The sequence below is a fragment of the Ranitomeya imitator genome, chromosome 5, assembly GCF_032444005.1.
Source record: "Ranitomeya imitator isolate aRanImi1 chromosome 5, aRanImi1.pri, whole genome shotgun sequence".
Classification (NCBI taxonomy): Eukaryota; Metazoa; Chordata; class Amphibia; order Anura; family Dendrobatidae; genus Ranitomeya; species Ranitomeya imitator.
This window is the reverse complement of record NC_091286.1, coordinates 560,044,091-560,064,709: the sequence shown is the minus strand read 5'-3', so window position 1 is coordinate 560,064,709 and position 20,619 is coordinate 560,044,091. Positions and strand designations below refer to the sequence as shown.

At 39.0% G+C, this 20,619-nt stretch overlaps 1 protein-coding gene across 3 annotated transcripts in view; it reads left to right on the top strand.

The window, feature by feature from the left end:
* PAX3 (paired box 3) overlaps positions 1 to 20,619 on the top strand; it is a 104,328-nt gene that overhangs the window by 10,393 nt on the left and 73,316 nt on the right. Inside the window, exons 1-4 of one of the 3 annotated variants that reach the window (XM_069727659.1) lie at positions 146 to 539; positions 4,007 to 4,242; positions 7,338 to 7,467; positions 9,276 to 9,410. In XM_069727659.1, coding sequence (XP_069583760.1) covers positions 455 to 539; positions 4,007 to 4,242; positions 7,338 to 7,467; positions 9,276 to 9,410 — 586 coding nt within the window. In that variant the 5' untranslated portion in view covers positions 146 to 454. Of the gene's footprint in view, positions 1 to 145; positions 540 to 4,006; positions 4,243 to 7,337; positions 7,468 to 9,275; positions 9,411 to 20,619 lie in introns of those variants that run through there. The other 2 variants (XM_069727660.1, XM_069727661.1) reach the window with 2 other exon arrangements.

Here is a 20,619-nt window from a genome sequence, read left to right as displayed (position 1 = left end):
GACGGAAGAGAAAGTAAAGGAGCATCGGCCAATCAGAGCAGCGCTCTCCGGACGGGCCCGCCCCTCGCTGGCCAATAGCAGGCCCCGGCTCCTGATGCAGCCCTGCTTGAAAGAACTAATAAATACTCCGGAGGAGGCTCCTGCCACAACAAGGAGCTGCTGCGCTGTGTCCACAGGAGCCGCCACTCACCGGAGCACTCACCGGGGACACTCACCGGGGACACTCACCGGAGCACTCACCGGGGACACTCACCGGGGACACTCACCGGAGCACTCACCGGGGACACTCACCGGAGACACTCACCGGAGCACTCACCGGGGACACTCACCGGAGCACTCACCGGAGCCACTCACCGGAGCACTCACCGGAGCACTCACCGGAGCCACTCACCGGGGACACTCACCCTGCACTGTGCAGCACCACTGCAACTAACTCTGGGACAGTTAACCCAAGATGGCAAGCCTGGCTGGCGCTGTGCCAAGGATGATGAGGCCAGCCCCGGGACAGAACTACCCCCGGAGCGGATTCCCCCTGGAAGGTACAGCACCTCACCCCTATATGTGCCCTGCATGACGTCACCCGGCGGTGTTATCCGTATAGTGCAGGAGCTGGAAACACGGCTATAGGGTTAATAACAAAGCAGGCAATGAGCGCTATACAGAAGAGTGTGCTATAAGAGAGCTAAAGATAGGATTAATGCAGAATAATCACCAGCAGGGCAATAATCATCACCGATCTGTGCGCTAATTACAAGGATAAACCAGCGGCTGTCTGTAGTCGGCTCCGGCCTCAGAGCTCATCTTATCTCATTCATCATCTATAATAAAATAATATATATATATATAATTATAATATATTATATAATAATATATATATTCATACTTCACATAGCTGTGTATTCATCTGTCTGTATATTGTACATTCTCTGATTGTATTATTTCATCTGTAAATATTGGTTTCTGAAAATGAAATGTTATTAATTATCTATTTTCATTACATTCATTTACATGGTCAATATATTATCAATGCATTCTATTATTATAATTATCCATATAATATTATTATTATTATTATTATTATTATTATTATTATACATTTTTATAGCGCCATTTATTCCATGGCGCTTTACATGTGAATACGGGGCAAATATAGACAAATACATTAAACATGATATCCATGATATCCATAATATCCATATAACAATGTAGCTAAACAATTACGTAGATCACAAACAGGCAGTATAGCAAGTTATTATAAGTTATTGTTTATAGACATCTAATATATATATATATATACACATATCTATTTTCTATATCTATCTATCTTTCCATTATTTATCTATCTATCTATCTATCTATCTATCTATCTATCTATCTATCTATCTATCTATCTATCTATCTATACACACACACATAAACGCATACGCCAAATAATACTGAGAACACACACACTGTACTTTCAGTATACTTGTGAATATATATATATATATATATATATATATATATATATATATATATATATCGTATTTCTCTAATTTCCTATGTATTTATCAGTGTAATTAGCGGAGTGCTGCAGAATGGGGCCACTTCCCAGTCCCCGGGGTGTCCCATTTCTGTACATTGTGGATAAGGGTTATGATTATTTTATGAAAGTGCAGAACTCTGTCTGCAGTCTCCTCCTGGACACCAGCACTTCTGCCTGTCACTCATCTCCCCCACAACTACTCTCCAGATGATGACTCAATGATCTATATATCAACATATTAACCAAAAATCACTCCAGCAGGATGTTATTTGTTACACCGGATTCTACCCAGCTCGGCTTTTTATACATATCTGTCTTTACTTACAGATGTAGCAGAGCTGGATTTGTCATTAAACCACTTATTTAGTGAATAAGCCATTTCCAAGTGCAAGCGCTCTGCTCCATCTGTAGACTGTGTTCCATCTATATACTCTGCTCCATCTGTAGACTGTGTTCCATCTATATACTCTGCTCCATCTGTAGACTGTGTTCCATCTATATACTCTGCTCCATCTGTAGACTGTGTTCCATCTATATACTCTGCTCCATCTGTATACTGTGTTCCATCTATATACTCTGACCCATGTATATACTCTGCTCATCTGCATACTCTGCTCATCTGTATACTCTGCTCCATCAGTATACTCTGCTCATCTGTATACTCTGCTCCATCAGTATACTCTGCTCATCTGTATACTCGTCTCCCCTCTGTACCAATCTGTCATTGTAAATTTGTTTACTGTTAACGATATCTATAACCCTGTAATGTAACCCCTTTTTCACATGTACAGCACCATGGAATTAATGGTGCTATATTAATAATAATAATAATAATAATAATAATCTGTATACTCTGCTCCATCTATATACTCTGCTCATCTGTATACTCTGCTCCATCTATATACTCTGCTCCATCTGTAGACTGTGTTCCATCTATATACTCTGCTCCATCTGTAGACTGTGTTCCATCTATATACTCTGCTCCATCTGTATACTGTGTTCCATCTATATACTCTGACCCATGTATATACTCTGCTCATCTGCATACTCTGCTCATCTGTATACTCTGCTCCATCAGTATACTCTGCTCCATCAGTATACTCTGCTCATCTGTATACTCGTCTCCCCTCTGTACCAATCTGTCATTGTAAATTTGTTTACTGTTAACGATATCTATAACCCTGTAATGTAACCCCTTTTTCACATGTACAGCACCATGGAATTAATGGTGCTATATTAATAATAATAATAATAATAATCTGTATACTCTGCTCCATCTATATACTCTGCTCATCTGTATACTCTGCTCCATCTATATACTCTGCTCCATCTATATACTCTGCTCCATCTGTATACCCTGCTCTATCTGTATACTCTGCTTCATCTGTATACTCTGCTCATCTATATACTCTGCTCATCTGTATACTCTTCTCATCTATATACTCTGCTCATCTGTATACTCTGCTCCATCTATATACTCTGCTCCATCTATATACTCTGCTCATCTGTATACTCTGCTCCATCTATATACTCTGCTCATCTGTATACTCTTCTCATCTATATACTCTGCTCCATGTATATACTCTGCTCATCTGTATACTCTTCTCATCTATATACTCTGCTCATCTGTATACTCTGCTCTATCTGTATACTCTGCTTCATCTATATACTCTGCTCCATCTATATACTCTGCTCCATCTGTATACTCTGCTCATCTGTATACTCTGCTCATGTATATACTCTGTTCCATCTGTATACTCTGCTCCATCTATATACTTTGCTCATCTGTATACTTTGCTCCATGTATATACTCTGCTTCATCTATATACTCTGCTCATCTGCATAATCTGCTCATCTATATATTCTGCTCATGTAGATACTCTGCTTCATGTATATACTCTGCTCCATTTTTACGCTGCTCATCTATATACTCTGCTCATTTGTATACTCTGCTCATCTGTATACTCTGCTCATCTGTATACTCTTCTCCATCTGTATACTCTGCTCATCTGTATACTCTGCTCATGTATATACTCTCTTCCATCTGTATACTCTGCTCCATCTATATACTTTGCTCATCTGTATACTTTGCTCCATGTATATACTCTGCTTCATCTATATACTCTGCTCATCTGTATAATCTGCTCATCTATATATTCTGCTCATGTAGATACTCTGCTTCATGTATATACTCTGCTCCATTTTTACGCTGCTCATCTATATACTCTGCTCATTTGTATACTCTGCTCATCTGTATACTCTGCTCATCTGTATACTCTTCTCCATCTGTATACTCTGCTCCATGTATATACTCTGCTCCATATATACTCTGCTCCATGTATATACTCTGCTCATCTGTATACATACTTATTTTGTAGAGATTTAGCTTATGCTTGTGATAACTGAGAGAATCAAGTGAATTGTGAGAAGTTTATGAATAGTATTGAATTAACTCTTTCTCCGGTGTCTTTTGCCATGCAGTGTCCACGCCCTTAGGCCAAGGTAGAGTGAACCAGTTGGGTGGAGTGTTCATCAATGGCAGGCCCCTGCCCAACCACATCAGGCATAAGATAGTAGAGATGGCCCATCATGGCATTCGCCCCTGCGTCATCTCCCGACAGCTCCGAGTGTCCCATGGCTGTGTGTCCAAAATCCTGTGCAGGTACCAGGAGACCGGCTCCATTAGGCCAGGGGCCATCGGGGGCAGCAAACCCAAGGTGAGAACCCAGCTCTCAATTCTTCACACTGTAATAATGAGGGCAAAACAGGTAAAACAATAAAATAACAATAGCAATAATCCAAATAATATTAATTTCATACCTGTTTCATCCACAGCAATATTATGCTGGATTGTTTTCTAGATATCAGTGGACATTAATAAAACTATCTGTCTAGGTAAGTAGTTATCAGATAGATAAATAGAAATATATAGATAGATGGATAGACAGATAGATAATAGATAGATAGATAGATAGATAGATAGATAGATAGATAGATAGATAGATAGATGGATGGATGGATGGATAGATAGATAGATAGATAGATAGATAGATAGATAGATAGATAGATAGATAGATAGATAGATAGATAGATAGACAGACAGATAGAGAGATAGATAGATGATAGATAGATGATAGATAGATGGATAGATAGATAGATAGATGATAGATAGATGATAGATAGATGGATAGATAGATAGATAGATAGATAGATAGATAGATAGATAGATAGATAGATAGATAGATAGATGATAGATAGATGGATAGATAGATAGATGATAGATAGATGATAGATAGATGGATGGATAGATAGATAGATAGATAGATAGATAGATAGATAGATGATAGATAGATGGATAGATAGATAGATGATAGATAGATGATAGATAGATAGATAGATAGATAGATAGATAGATAGATAGATGGATAGATAGACAGATAGATAGAGAGATAGATAGAGAGATAGATGATAGATAGATGGATAGATAGATAGATAGATGATAGATAGATGATAGATAGATAATAGATAGATGATAGATAGATGATAGATAGATGATAGATAGATGGATAGATAGATAGATGGATAGATAGATAGACAGACAGATAGATAGATAATAGATAGATGGATAGATAGATAGATGGATAGGCAGATAGATAGATAATAGATAATAGATAGATAATCGCCTTTGAGATGAGTCCATAAATAATCCCCTATTTCTGGCACAATATATTTGGATGCCCCCGCCTGCCTTATATGTTACACAGGGACCTACTCTCGCTGCTCAGGCGCTTGCAGCCATTTTTCTACGGGGCTCCTGCTACTATTTTTTTTTCTAGATAATTAGACAGGGATTGTGCAAATACAAGTAGATACATTAGACAGATTATCTATTTATCTTCTTGTTCTATATTTGGGTGAAGATGGGTTTCCTGTATTAACTTTCAAAAAGTATTCACCCGAATATAGAAATATAGAATATAGAAAAAGATTTAAGAGCATTATTAAAAGTTAGATACATAGAATAATACATCAACAGATATATGCTAAAAGATAGAAAATCATATATCTATCACGTTTTTGTCATTAGGAATACTGTGATAAGAATCAACAAGTGATTAAACATTGATGCATTTATTTAATATGGAAAAAAACATATTATGGACAATATAATTGATTGACTACATTAGAACTAAAATCAGTATGGCTTAGACATGAGGCTGAGGTATCATATGCACTTACCATATGCTGCCATCTGATCGATACACACAGTTGACCCCGAGTCAAACTGCTTGGGGATTCTTGCCTGCTTTTCTCTAGGACTACAATACAGATCTATCTATCTATCTATCTATCTATCTATCTATCTATCTATCTATCTATCTATCTATCTATCTATCTATCTATCTATTTATCTATCTATCTTTGTCTATATATCTTGTAATAAACTGTTTAACCCTTCATGTTCTATATTTGGGTGAATATGGGTGTCCTGCTATCACATGTATTAGGCAGATGTATACAGACTTATAAATGGATAGTTTTACATGTGTACCTGTAGGATGTGGAATGTAATATCGGGTTACTATATAGTATGTATCCATTTATCTATTTTTCTATGAAAATATTCATAGCTATATTGCACAGTAATGCAGTAATATATATATATATATATATATATATATATATACACAGCATAAGAATCTACGTTTCTGCAATACAGATCTATCTATCTGTTTGTCTGTCTGTCTATCTATAGTTATATTACACTTATATTACACATTAGTACATCAATACATTAATATATATATATATAGCTTGTGCACTATCATTATATATAGTATAATATTTATATATATATAATATATGTGTGTGAGTGTGTATATATAATTATTTATCCAATGACTCTGGGGACTGTGAGTGTGTGTGTGTATATATATATATATTTATCCGATGATTCTGGGGACTGTGGGTGTATATATATATATATATAATAATAATAATAATAATAATAATTTTTATTTATATAGCGCCAACATATTCCGCAGCGCTTTACAAATTATAGAGGGGACTTGTACAGACAATAAACATTACAGCATAACAGAAATACAGTTCAAAACAGATACCAGGAGGAGTGAGGGCCCTGCTCGCAAGCTTACAAACTATGTATATATATATATATATATATATATATATACACTGACTGTGGGGCTGTAGGTGTATATATATATATCCGATGGTTCTGGGGAATGTAGGTGTATATATATATATATATTTATCTAATGATTCTGGGGCTGTAGGTATAAATATATATATATATATTTATCCGATGATTCTGGGGCTGTAGGTGTATATATATATACATATATATATAATTCTGGGGACTGTAGGTGTATATATATATATAATGATTCTGGGACTGTAGGTGTATATATATATATAATGATTCTGGGACTGTAGGTATAAATATATATATATATTTATCCGATGATTCTGGGACTGTAGGTGTATATATATATAATGATTCTGGGGCTGTAGGTATAAATATATATATATATTTATCCGATGATTCTGGGGCTGTAGGTGTATATATATATACATATATATATATATAATTCTGGGGACTGTAGGTGTATATATATATAATGATTCTGGGGCTGTAGGTGTGTATATATATACATATATATATAATTCTGGGACTGTAGGTGTGTATAGATATATATATAATTCTGGGGCTGTAGGTATAAATATATATATATAGTGATTCTGGGGCACAGCCGCCCTGGCCTTACTCGGTGTGTTGTGTCGCTTCCAGCAGGTGACCACTCCGGACGTGGAGAAGAAAATCGAGGAATACAAGAGGGAGAACCCGGGTATGTTCAGCTGGGAGATCCGTGATAAGCTGCTGAAGGACGGGGTGTGTGACCGTCACAGCGTCCCGTCAGGTAGAGCCGCCATCATCCATCTCTATTAGAGCGGCAGCATCACTTATAGGCAATTACACGTATTGATCGCCGCCAGTGGAGCCATCCCGGGCATGAAATATTAACCAGCACTGTCTCCGCTCTGTCCGCTGCCGCCCTGCTGCCGGCAGGTTCATACACCCCCTAATGTGCTCATCCAGAGCGCCTCATCCCAGATACTGCTAGTGTATTATCTACTATTATCAATTATTTCCTCATTAGACGGCATCAAACGTCAGAAGATTAGAATGAATGTATTCTTAAACAGATTAGTTAATAGAACTCCACCATTAATGACAGCTTTAATAATATGGAAAATTAATCTATTGTAATAATAACAACCACAAGAATCATCTATATTAATGAAATAAATGAATCCTATTTAATTACCCATTTACTAGTTAAAACGACATTACAGTAAATAATAATAATAATAATAATAATAATAATAACTATAATATAATATAAAATTCTATGGCCACTAGAACTAACTCTATCACCAGATAATATTATTAAAGACTACAAAATGAAATCTAGCCTTGATGCATATATTTGCGTAGAAAGTCATTTTTATTTATTTGCATATGTGATTAATCATTATTATTATTATTATTATTACTATTTATTTATATAGCACCATCAATTCCATGGTGCTGTACATGAGAAGGGGTTACATACAGATTAATATTATTAGAAGTATCATTTTAGTATTACTAAGACAATGTTGGGTTTTGAAACTTGGATAATTACAGATATAAGCTGAAGACGTCTACAGCAATTATAGATGTCACATTATTATATTAATTATGACATAACTTATTTTTGTCAGTCTTTATATTATTATTATTATTATTAGTTGTTAAATTGCATCATACATTTTGGTAATTAAGAATTATAGTATTGCTTTAATTTTTTTTTACTTTTCCTGTTTTTATTTTGTAGTTGCTACAGATGTATAATGAATGTAACTTATAGCTATAATATCTATCTATCTATCTATCTATCTATCTATCTATCTATTATCTATCTATCTATTATCTGTCTATCTGTTTATTTATTATCTATTTATTATTTATCTATTATCTATCTATATCTATATATCCATCTATCTAACTATTATCTATCTATCTGTTTATTTATTATCTATCTATTAATTATTTATCTATTATCTATATATCATCTATCTATGTATCTATTAATTATCTATCTATCTGTTTATCTATTATCTATCTATTTATTATCTATCTATCATTTATCTATTTATTTATTATCTATCATCTTTCTATCTATTTATTATCTATCTATTATCTGTCTATCTGTTTATTTATTATCTATCTATTTATTATCTATCCATCTATCTATTTTTTTTTCTTTCTTTCTTTTTCTCTTTCTTTCTTTCTTTCTTTCTTTCTTTCTTTCTTTCTTCCTTCCTTCCTTCCTTCCTTCCTTCCTTCCTTCCTTCCTTCCTTCCTTCCTTCCTTCCTTCCTTCCTTCCTTCCTTCCTTCCTTCCTTCCTTCCTTCCTTCCTTCCTTCCTTCCTTCCTTCCTTCCTTCCTTCCTTCCTTCCTTCCTTCCTTCCTTCCTTCCTTCCTTCCTTCCTTCCTTCCTTCCTTCCTTCCTTCCTTCCTTCCTTCCTTCCTTCCTTCCTTCCTTCCTTCCTTCCTTCCTTCCTTCCTTTCTTTCTTTCTTTCTTTCTTTCTTTCATTCTTTCTTTCTTTCTTTCCGAATGTATGTAAGTATGGTAAATAACACATCGCACTGATGGCGACTCCAACCTTTTCTCCTTCCAGTCAGTTCCATTAGCCGAATTTTGAGAAGTAAATTTGGAAAAGTGGAAGAAGACGATGTGGATCTAGAGAGGAAAGAGCAGGAGGAGCAAGAGAAGAGGACTAAGCACAGTATAGACGGGATCCTGCGGGAGAGAGGTACAGTGCCCTGTGGGTGACCATGTGGCTCCGGGGGTCTCCACCACAGCCTCATACAATGCTTGCATTCCCTTGTGCTAGGTGTTGGCTTTGCCTTTGTGCTCATGGAGCGTTTTCCTGTTGTACTGGACATTGGACAGAGCTGATTTGTGCTGTTTATAGCTGCAATCAGGGGTAATGTGTAACCGAGGTGTCAGGGCAATTGCTCCTCTCACACCTATTAGCACAGATCAAAAGCCTCCATTTCCCATTCTACCTCTTGTGGGACCTGGGTATTGTCCTAGGATGGCAGAAGAGGATGGTCGGGTGGGGGATGGGAGGGGTTAATAATGAAACTTTACAGAGCCTTGCAGCTTAGCCATAGACATCAATAGGAAGCAACAGGAGTCCCAAACTCAGGTCTGAGAGGAGCTGGGCTGATGATGGGGGGAGCAGCCACAAGCTTTCTCTTTCCCCCCGAAGTTATATTAAAGAGTATCTGTAACTGTCATCTGACCCATCTCAGCCCATTCTTCTCCTTCTCCATTCATTCAAAGGTCAACGGGCCCAGATTGTGCCCTCGCCTTAACCCCTTCAGTGCCTGTGCGCCCTGACACAGTAAATATTGAAATCATATACTTCCTTCGCAATACACAAACTTACTTCAGCTGTTTAGAGGCTTTGATAATAATTCAATTCTAAAGGAAACATTTGTCCTAAAATAAATTGGAAACAGGAATCCTGCAATTCCTACATGCTATGTAACAGTGTGGTGAGGGCGTTTCATGTAAATGTTACAAATGATCCACTAGAGTTTTTGCTTTTTAATTAACTAATTATTAAAAATTATATATATATATATACATATTTTTGCAATAAACAATATATATATATAATTTTAGAAGAATATACACGCTGATTTATAAATAATTTATATAAGTTTAGCAAAACATTATATAAATATATTATCTATTAAACATTTATGTTAGAAAATATTAATATAGTTACAAATTATAGCAGTATTGTTAAAATATGATACATATACAATATTATATATAATATATACAATATATATTTTATACATATAAATTATGTATATATATAAAATAATAATGTAATATTTAAAATTAAATTGATTGATGTTTTGGAGCTTTATTGATTTTTTTTATTGACTATATTTATTTGTTTTGTTTTTTAAACATAAAGTTGGTAGTCTACAAATGTAAAGATTACCAGTCAATATGAGCAGATCAAGAAAGCTTATGGGAGGGTTCACATATATCAGACCATCAAGTAGTATAGAAATGCCAAAGGGAAACTAATGTAATAACTGATCCCATCCTTTTCCGAGGCCGGGTTTCCATATATTTGGCCATCCAATTTTTTTTTTCTTTCGTTTGGTAGTGAAAAGCCAGAGGGAAACTGATGCACGAACAGATCTCTTAGCTTGGAATGGGATCATGCAAATCTATACAGTGCATCAGTTATTGAGCTGGTCCCTTCAAGAACCAAGATCAGAAAACGCTACAAGTCGCATTTTTTTATCTGGCCTACCAGTTTGCAGTACAAACTAGTGTAACAGCCGGGTGACAACTGAGGCCATCTCATCATCAGTTGTCCTCTGTTCGGGCACAAAAAAGTGACGTGGATGGCCCAGATATATTGAAACCTGGCCTGAGGCCTCATTTAGACCTCCGTGATCCATAAACTTGCATGGGTAATTTTGATCCATGAAGCTGACCAGAAACGGTCATGTCTCCATGAATTTTTTTTTTCGTTCACGGTCCACAATAAAACACAGACCTGAGAACAGCTCCATAGACTGTAATGGGTGCGTGTTCTGTCTGTGAAAACTTCAGATAGAACAAGTATGTGAAAAACGGATGATTCAATGAGGCCGAAGGGTAAACATTTTGAGTTCAGTTTTTCTGTTCTGTTATAGAAACAGAAAACATAATTCATACAAGAAATAGATTCATTGCTTAGATAGAACCAGGGCTGGACTGGCCATCTGGCAATTCTGGCAAATGCCAGAAGGGCCTGTCTGGTCATGGGCTGCCTTGTCTGCTACATTGTTAGCAGAATCGGTGTTCTCAAGACACTCATACTGTTAAGAGTTGTGATGGAGGTGTCATTAGAAATATTGGTCTTGTAGTAAATCTTGCTTTCCTCCAGACAGAGAAATATTAGTAATATAATCCCGTCTGGTGCTTGGTGAGGGGGACAGCATGGGCCTGTGTGATTTCATATGTCAGGGCTAAATTTCAGCCCCAATCCCTACCTGTATAGCACCATTATATTTCATAGTGCTTTACATACATTATCATTACTGTCCCCACTGGGACTCACAATCTAGATTCCCTATAAGTATGTTTTTGGAGGAAACCCAAGCAAATAGGAGAACATACAAACTCCTTGTAGATATTGTCCTTGGTGGGACTTGAATTCAGGACCTCGGTGCTACAAAGCAACAGTGCTAACCACTGAACGAACCTCCATGTTGCCTTCACTTTGTGCTGCAGACCTAGTCTAGGCCTGGTAGACTTAGCTTATGACTGACTCAGACTCCGTTTGGACAGGTAGTTGGGAGAGTCAGCTTAGGACAGGTAGACTCAGACTCAGTTCGGACAGGTAGTTGGGAGAGTCAGCTTAGGACAGGTAGAAACAGACTCAGTTCGGACAGGTAGTTGGCAGAGTCAGCTTAGGACAGGTTGACTAAGACTCAGTTTGGATAGGTAGTTGGGAGAGTCAGCTTAGGACAGGTAGACTCAGACTCAGTTCGGACAGATAGTTTGGAGAGTCAGCTTAGTACAGGTAGACTCAGACTCAGTTCGGACAGGTAGTTGGGAGAGTCAGGTTAGGACAGGTAGACTCAGACTCAGTTCGGACAGGTAGTTGGGAGAGTCAGCTTAGGACAGGTAGACTCAGACTCAGTTTGGACAGGTAGTTTGGAGAGTCAGCTTAGGACAGGTAGACTCAGACTCAGTTCGGACAGGTAGTTGGGAGAGTCAGCTTAGGACAGGTAGACTCAGACTCAGTTCGGACAGGTAGTTGGGAGAGTCAGCTTAGGACAAGTAGACTCATACTCCGTTCGGACAGGTAGTTGGGAGAGTCAGCTTAGGACAGGTAGACTCAGACTCAGTTTGGACGGGTAGTTGGGAGAGTCAGCTTAGGACAAGTAGACTCAGACTCCGTTCGGACAGGTAGTTGGGAGAGTCAGCTTAGGACAGGTAGACTCAGTAAGAACTTTAGGTCTTGGCAGTGAGTGCAGCCTGGTATAATGAGACAGTTTAAGCCCGGCTGTATTAATGTGAGCTTTATCTGCATATTAGAACTAGAGGGGACAAAAAGTACCAAATGAGCTGGTCAAACATTTGTACAACTTTTCCATGGATGACAAAGGAGCCCCTCCATACATGATCTACACTTGGAGATGAACTTGAGGGACAAAGGGAGGAGAGTCCATTGAAACTCACACTTTAGCTCTGCTCAGACAAAGCTTCAGCTAGAAGCAGCTTGGCATGGACAAAGGAAGGCTTGCCTTTCTTATAATTCAAGGAGAAAAGAGTGAGAAAGCTGCCTCACAAAAGCCTCAGAAAAGACATTATGGGCTTGCAATGAGGGATGAATAATTCAATAGCCACTGCTACTGAGAGTTTTATGGACTCTTCACTGGGGAAGAAAAAAGGACACTTTTACCTACAAAATGTCTCTGGCTGTCATAGGGTGCACAGGAGCAGTGAAAAGAGAGTTACTGAACCATTAACCCTTGTGTGCCGCATGCATGACTGCTTCATAAGGAGTGCTACATGGTTGGATGGATGGCTGGATAGTTCCATAGACAAAGTCATAGATCGGAAATATACTTGTAGAATAACTAGATAAGTAGATGAATCTATTTGTAGATAGACATATAATTTGATAGAATAGATGCTATTTATTTTACTATCAGTACGGTATAGCTATAAATCAGCCATCAAGGATAATACATCTCCATATATCACATGTTGCCAGTCCATGCGCTCACAACAAATGGAGATCATTAGGGGAAAACTGATGGAGTTAAAAAGGAAACTTTTGTTTGTTTCTGCTTTTAATTTTAGTTCAAGAAGAAGGGAAATCTCCAAAGCCAGAAAGAAATGCCACCAGCTCGGGGAAGACGTAATGTTCCCATTTACCAGCACTGTACATTAACCCTTCACAGTGCTCTAGTACAGGGGTCCCCAACTCCAGTCCTCAAGGCCCACCAACAGGTCATGTTTTCAGGATTTCCTTTGCATTGCACAGGTGATGCAATTATTACCTGGGCAAGACTAAGGAAATCCTGAAAACATGACATGTTGGTGGGCCTTGAGGACTGGAGTTGGGGACCTCTGCTCTAGTAGACATGATGGTGAAAACGCAGTCAGGTCACATTGACGTGGATTTCTTTTTGATGTGTAAACTTGATGCATTGCTGGCAGCAGTTGTCATATCTGTCCACCAACCATCTGATTGTAGAAAAATCAGTGCAGTATGGATTGGGCAACTGATGCAAAGAAAGGCCAAATCTTAATGTTTCCTTAACCACTTAGTTTAATATGGGGTCTGTGCGATGATTGAAGGGTGATGTTTTGAAACAATTGATATTTTATACTGGGTGTAAAGACTCCTGGTTGAGCTGACATAGGTTCCTTACCTATGTAAATGTTTATTGGCTTTCTGACGTGCTCATATGGTGAACAGCGGGGATTTCCAGAAGCATCATTTGTGCATTGTGAACAATACATCACTAGGTCTTTGTTGTGTTTTACTTCTGATGGCCATTTCACACAGCGTGCAGATTGCTTCTGGCAAAGTTAAGCAGAAATCCATCCAAATAGTGTTTCGTAAGTCCTTATTACAGCTTTTATTACCTGTACTGAACAACAGTTACGGAATGTGCATCCCCAATCATAAAACTCACATTGGGGGTCAGATAAAAAAGTGAGCTGAGAACCATTCCTAACATTTGTCAGTAAATGAATTATTTTTATATGACGTCTGATTTTTATTTGATTATACAGAAGTCTACATCTTTTTTTTCTCTTATGATTCCCAGTGAGGCTGAAACACATTTCAATTAGTGAGGTATAAGGGCCACTCTTAATAATAATAATAATAGTAATCTCTTTATTTATATAGCACCAACATATTCCGCAGCACTTTACAGTTTGCACACATTATCATCGCTGTCCCCGATGGGGCTCACAATCTAGATTCCCAATCAGTATGTCTTTGGAGTGTGGGAGGAAACCGGAGAACCCGGAGGAAACCCACGCAAACATGGGGAGAACATACAAACTCCTTGCAGATGTTGTCCTTGGTGGGATTTGAACCCAGGACTCCACTCTTCTTATAAGCTGCAGACTTTTGCTCGTTATTTACTGGTATACCAATATTTGACCATTGGTGATAACGTTGTGGGGTCCCTGACACTGTTGGGAGCAGTTGACCACTATATCACAGTGATACAGGCCTCCTTGTGTGGAGTTGAGGGTTGGCCACTGATTCGCTATAGTGGGAGATAACCTGACTCTTGCTTCTCAGTGTCCCCATCATCCACTTTGTCTTCATTGGGTCCTGTAAATATTTCTGTAGCTGCTCAGTGTGACATTTACAGCTCTGCTGAGTGTATTCCAGTCCTGGCAGCTGAATGGGCCCCTCTGTTCCCCCATGCAGAGTGGATCTGGCCCCCAGGCGGCGTCACAATGCATTTGTCCCTGGTCAGGCGCTCAGCCCCAATAGACTCTGCTAACTCTTCCCAATGTGAGAGCTCTGTAGGCAGATTAAATTGACTCCTTTCTTCCTCTCTCACTTTCATCTCGCACCATCCCCGCCCTCTGCAGCCCCGGGCGAACATTCGTGAAATTTCTGCAGCCTCCCCTTATTTCTTTTATTTAACCCCTCTTCCACCCTCAAACAAACTGGATCTGCAGAGTGGGGACAACATATTGTGTTGTCCAGAGAGTCAGAAGCTAACGGGAAGAGCTTGGGTCAAAGTAAAAGTACTTACTAGTAGAGTAAGGTCTCGTTCAGACAAGTGTAGGAAACATCCATGTGTTGTCCATATGCAGTCGGGTCATATACAGACTCACACTGGCCAATGCAAGTCAATGTGTTTTCAGATGTTTCTACATGTGGCCAATTGGTCAGTGCCGGAATGGGGTGCCAAGGGCAGGCCAATAAAACAAAGAAAGAGGGAAAAGTGTAATGGGGTCGTATACGGTTAAAATAGATAAAATAATTAAAGATTGTGCTAACTTGATAATGTCGTGTTCACACAACAGTGAAATGAGCATGTAATCCCAGCTGCAGCAGGGCCACAGGTCCAAAGACCGAGTAGCAATATTTGGAACAAAAAAAGTGGAAAATTACACGCTGATGATAGATGGTGTCAAATCCAGGTCCACACTAGGGTAACATGCGTTTTTTAAATTTTATAAAGTAACATATTTCTTCCTCAGGACATAAACAAGCAATTTTTTTGGTCCTGAGGAAGAAGTATGGTAGTTTGAAGCAGACTAAATGAAAGGAACGCATATTATTTTCTAGTGTGGACCTGGATTTGTTACCATCTACCAGCAGTGCAGAATTATCCACTTTTTCATTTCCACACAAGGGCAGACCAGTAATGTTGATGTAGGGGGCCCACTGTTCCACTACATGTATAGTGTCCATATGGAGCCCCTAAACCATAAGAAGCCTGGTGCCATTCAGTATCTGGCCCTACCATCAGCCCGTCATCACAATTTCAGCTTTATCTGCCTCCTCTGGACTTGGATACCGTTGAATAGAGTGGTGGAAAAGGAAGGAAACTTGCCTCTGCTTCTGTAAAATAAATTGGATAAATAGTAAAATGATTGATGAGATGCTGCCTTTGTATATACTGCGTTAAGTGTACTGACACAAGTGCTGCTTATATAGGTTGGTGAGGGGCCCACTTATGTATAGAGGCCCACCGGGGAATTCACCTGTTCTTTTGACTAGTCCAAGCCAGTGTAAAAAATCCCAGCATGCACTGCTTTGATCTGTATTTTGGATCAGACTTACCCATTATAATGCAATGAGTACGCAGCACATCACACTCAGGTTACCATCAGTATGTCATGTGTTTTTTATGGATCCATTACAATTGTTAACAGTGGAAATTATATTTTGCCTTTTTTATTAAATTGTTTGTATCAAAACCAGATGCCAAATGGCTGCATAAAGCAGACGTAAAGATGGCATGGCAGGGCAGCACGGTGGCTCAGTGGATAGCATTGCAGCCTTGCCATGCTGGAGTCCTGGGTTCTAATCCCACCATGTACAACATCTGCAAGGAGTTTGTATGTTCTCCCCGTGTTTGGTGAGCTTCCTCCGGGTTCTCCGGTTTTCTCCCACATTCCAAAGACATACTGATTAGGGTTGAGCGACTTTTACTTTTATAGGATCGGGTCGGGTTTCACGAAACCCGACTTTTTCAAAAGTCGGGTCAAGTGAAATCGGCCGATCCTATAAAAAAGTCGGGGTCGGCCGAAACACGAAACCCAATGCAGTGCATTGGGTTTCCAATGGTTCCCAGGGTCTGAAGGAGAGGAAACTCTCCTTCAGGCCCTGGGATCCATATTTAAGTGTAAAATAAAGAATTAAAATAAAAAATATTGCTATACTCACCCTCTGACGCGCCCTGGTACTAACCGGCAGCCTTCCTTCCTTAGAATCAGCGCGTGAAGGGCCTTAGATGATGTCGCGGCTTGTGATTGGTCGCGCGACCGCCCATGTGACCGCTCGCGCGACCAATCACAAGCCGCGACATCACCGAAGGTCCTTCAAGCGCTGATTCTTAGGAAGGAAGGCTGCCGGAAAGAAGCAGGGCGCGTCCGAGGGTGAGTATATTCCTATTAGGTCGCGGCTTGTGATTGGTCGCGCGACCAATCACAAGCCGCGACATCATCTAAGACCCTTCACGCGCTGATTCTAAGGAAGGAAGGCTGCCATATTAGTACCAGGGCGCGTCAGAGGGTAAGTATAGCAATATTTTTTATTTTAATTCTTTATTTTACACTTAAATATGGATTCCGATACCGATTTCCAATATTGCAAACATATCGGAACTCGGTATCGGAATTCCGATACCAGATTCAGAAGATCGCCGACCTCATGGCCGACCCCACACAGGGGTCGGGTCGGGTTTCATGAAACACGACTTTGCCAAAAGTCGGCGACTTCTGCAAATGGCCGACCCGTTTCGCTCAACCCTAATACTGATAGGGAATTTAGATTGTGAGCCCCATTAGGGACAGTTATGATAATGTGTGCAAACTGTAAAGCGCTGCGGAATATGTTAGCGCTATATAAAAATAAAGATTATTATTATTATGGCATACATTTTCCAATATGGGTGAAAATTTGTGTGTTATTTTTCTGATTGAAAAGATGGAGATTTTGAATGAACTCTTCTTTATCCACTCTTAATTGGTTGGATGTTTTCATGAGATAATGTATTACAAAAATTGCCTACATACGTAAAGATACATCTCTGAATTGTAATTCGGGCTGATCATTGCTAGAGATTAGGAGGAACTTTCCACTGTTAATACAGATTTGACTAAACTTCAATCAGATGATTTCATGATCTGGATCCGATTTTCATTCATTTTTGGTTTGTGTGTCCGTTTTTTACCATCAATGTGGCATCAGATTTACCCAAATGCAAAAAAAATAGAAAAGAAACAAGAAAAAAAAAAACAATTGCAAAGTTCTCCTACTCATTAGATAATAGATAATGGCATTTGGATAACACACGGATGGCATCTGAGTGCTCTCCAGTTTTGTAAAGGAACCCACTCACTTTTATGGGCTGCTTTCTATCTCCAAGTTTGGCAACAATCAGACAACTATAACACGTTACCTGGTGGAAGATTGTCCTCAGTGTTTCTGATGGCTTCTAAATTAAGAAAAAAATACTGACTAATCTATAATCTCCCTGATTCCCAGAGACTATAGCAAGTTGGCGTCCCATCAGAGATACTGTATAGCATGTCCTCTCCCCTTTGTACCAGTCTGTCATTGTAAATTTGTTTACTGTAAAAGATATCTATAACCCTGTACGTAACCCCTTTTCTCATGTACAGCACCATGGAATTAATGGTGCTATATAAATAATAATAATAATAATAATAATAATAATAATGTTTGTGAAATGGAGTTGTGGGAATGAGGCCTACCTTTGGATCAGCCAGGGTTAGCTTGAGTTGTTTTCTTTTCTGGTTTATTGGGGTTGCCCACTTCTGGACAACCCAGCTAAATCACGTCACAACCCCATGTAAGGCAAAAACAGTGGATACTCCCCTCTTGTAGCAGTGCTGTACCAGTGGTGCTGGAGCTGTTATTCCCTGTGGGAATGGGAGGTGAGTGCCCACGGTTTTGGTTTTACGTGAGGCCCTGTGGTGATTAGGCCGGGGTTATACAGGACAACCCCTTTAACTTAATGGACAAAGAATATAATTATTTATCTGTGTTTATTGTATGTGATAACCATGTATGTGATCCTCATGATGGCGAGGCATCAGGAGCTAGAAGACACTGGCACAGATCTGCGGGATGATGGCTCCTACTCTCCAGCCTCAGGCCGGTTGTAGGGACTGGATGTGGACAACAGAGCAGTGTTGTATATGACACACGACTGCCAGTGCAGAGCTTAAATATTTACATGCAACCCGACAATTAGGGACTTGTTAGTGCAGAGGCAAGATGGTCATCCTGATACTGCCCATCACCCACACTGCATTCAATACTTTCACCGGCCTCCATTACAGGCCTAGGAGGCATACACACAATATACAACACTCTGCGTCCTGGTGTTTTCATATCCCCCAGCTTATATGGCATGATGGTATGCCAATAAACCAACATGTATAATATTCTTCAGTAGTTTCTTTCCCTTATGATGCAACTGCGTACATACTGTATAACTCATAGCATTCCAGTTTATTACTATATAATAAAAAACACCTAAATATGCCCTATAATAGTTCATAATATATAAGGAACCTTGGCTAGACAGTCAACAACTATACTAAAGGAGGGGAAGAAATAGCAGGACACAACATGATATAATAGGGCGAAGATTACTTATCATTATGATGTATGTCAATAGACATTGCCTCTATGCCTCTGCCTCGACGCGTTTCACCTTAGATGATTCATCAGGAGGCCAAAAGTTGTTCAAAAGAGGTACAGATGCTGGGAGATGATCAAAAGCCCATTGTGGTATGATACAACTGCAGAAGGACTGACACGGTCCTCCCACCAGTGAGAGGAGCCTTTACAGCTGCCCTATAGAGTGGATTAGACCCACCGTGATTTGCCACCTTCAGCAGAAATGGCTTTCTACTTGTGCTAATATTTGTTTCTGCACGGTAGCATTGACTGGGGATAATTTCAGCATCTATTTGTTGATTTCATGTATTTTTGTGTCTGTACACATTATGCAGATTTCTATACATGACAAGCTGACATGATTCTATTACCATTGTACTATCACCCCCAGCAAGCATACACTACTTGCTAAGCCTGCATTTAAGCGCCTTATTACTGACTCAGGTCTCGTTAGTTTCTTAATAAAGTTATGTTGCTTAATGTACAAATAACTGATGAATAATTTAATAATTGCTGTTGAATCATGTTGAATGGATTTATCTTGCATGGGACATAATGTATTCTTACTAGCTATACAATGCATAAAAGTGCAGCCAATCCCATTCTAAATAGGTGCAGAATAGTCGCAGTTTCCAATGTCACAGCCATGTAATCCTACCGGCTAGAAGCTTCACTTCAGACTAAACTGAATGTACCATAAAGTAGAAATTCCCAGTGCTGCATTAATGTCTATGGAGGTGTCACTATACCTTATTTATCAGTGTCGGACTGGGGTGCAAAGGACCCACCAGTAACATTGACTTTCGGGGGGCCTACTTTTCACCTGCATACAAATATTACATTACCCTCAATCACAAATTTACCTATATCTCTATAGAATAATAAACTGGGTAACGTGGTTAATGAATGAAATACTGCATTTTTCAGTACAGAGTGAATGAAGTGAATTATGCCAAGTACTGCCCATACAGTGAATTTGGGGGCCCAGATCTGCACAGGGCCCACCGGGGGATTCCGCTGTTCCCCTATGGGCCTGTTTCTTATTGATAGTGTTGCTTATAAATGT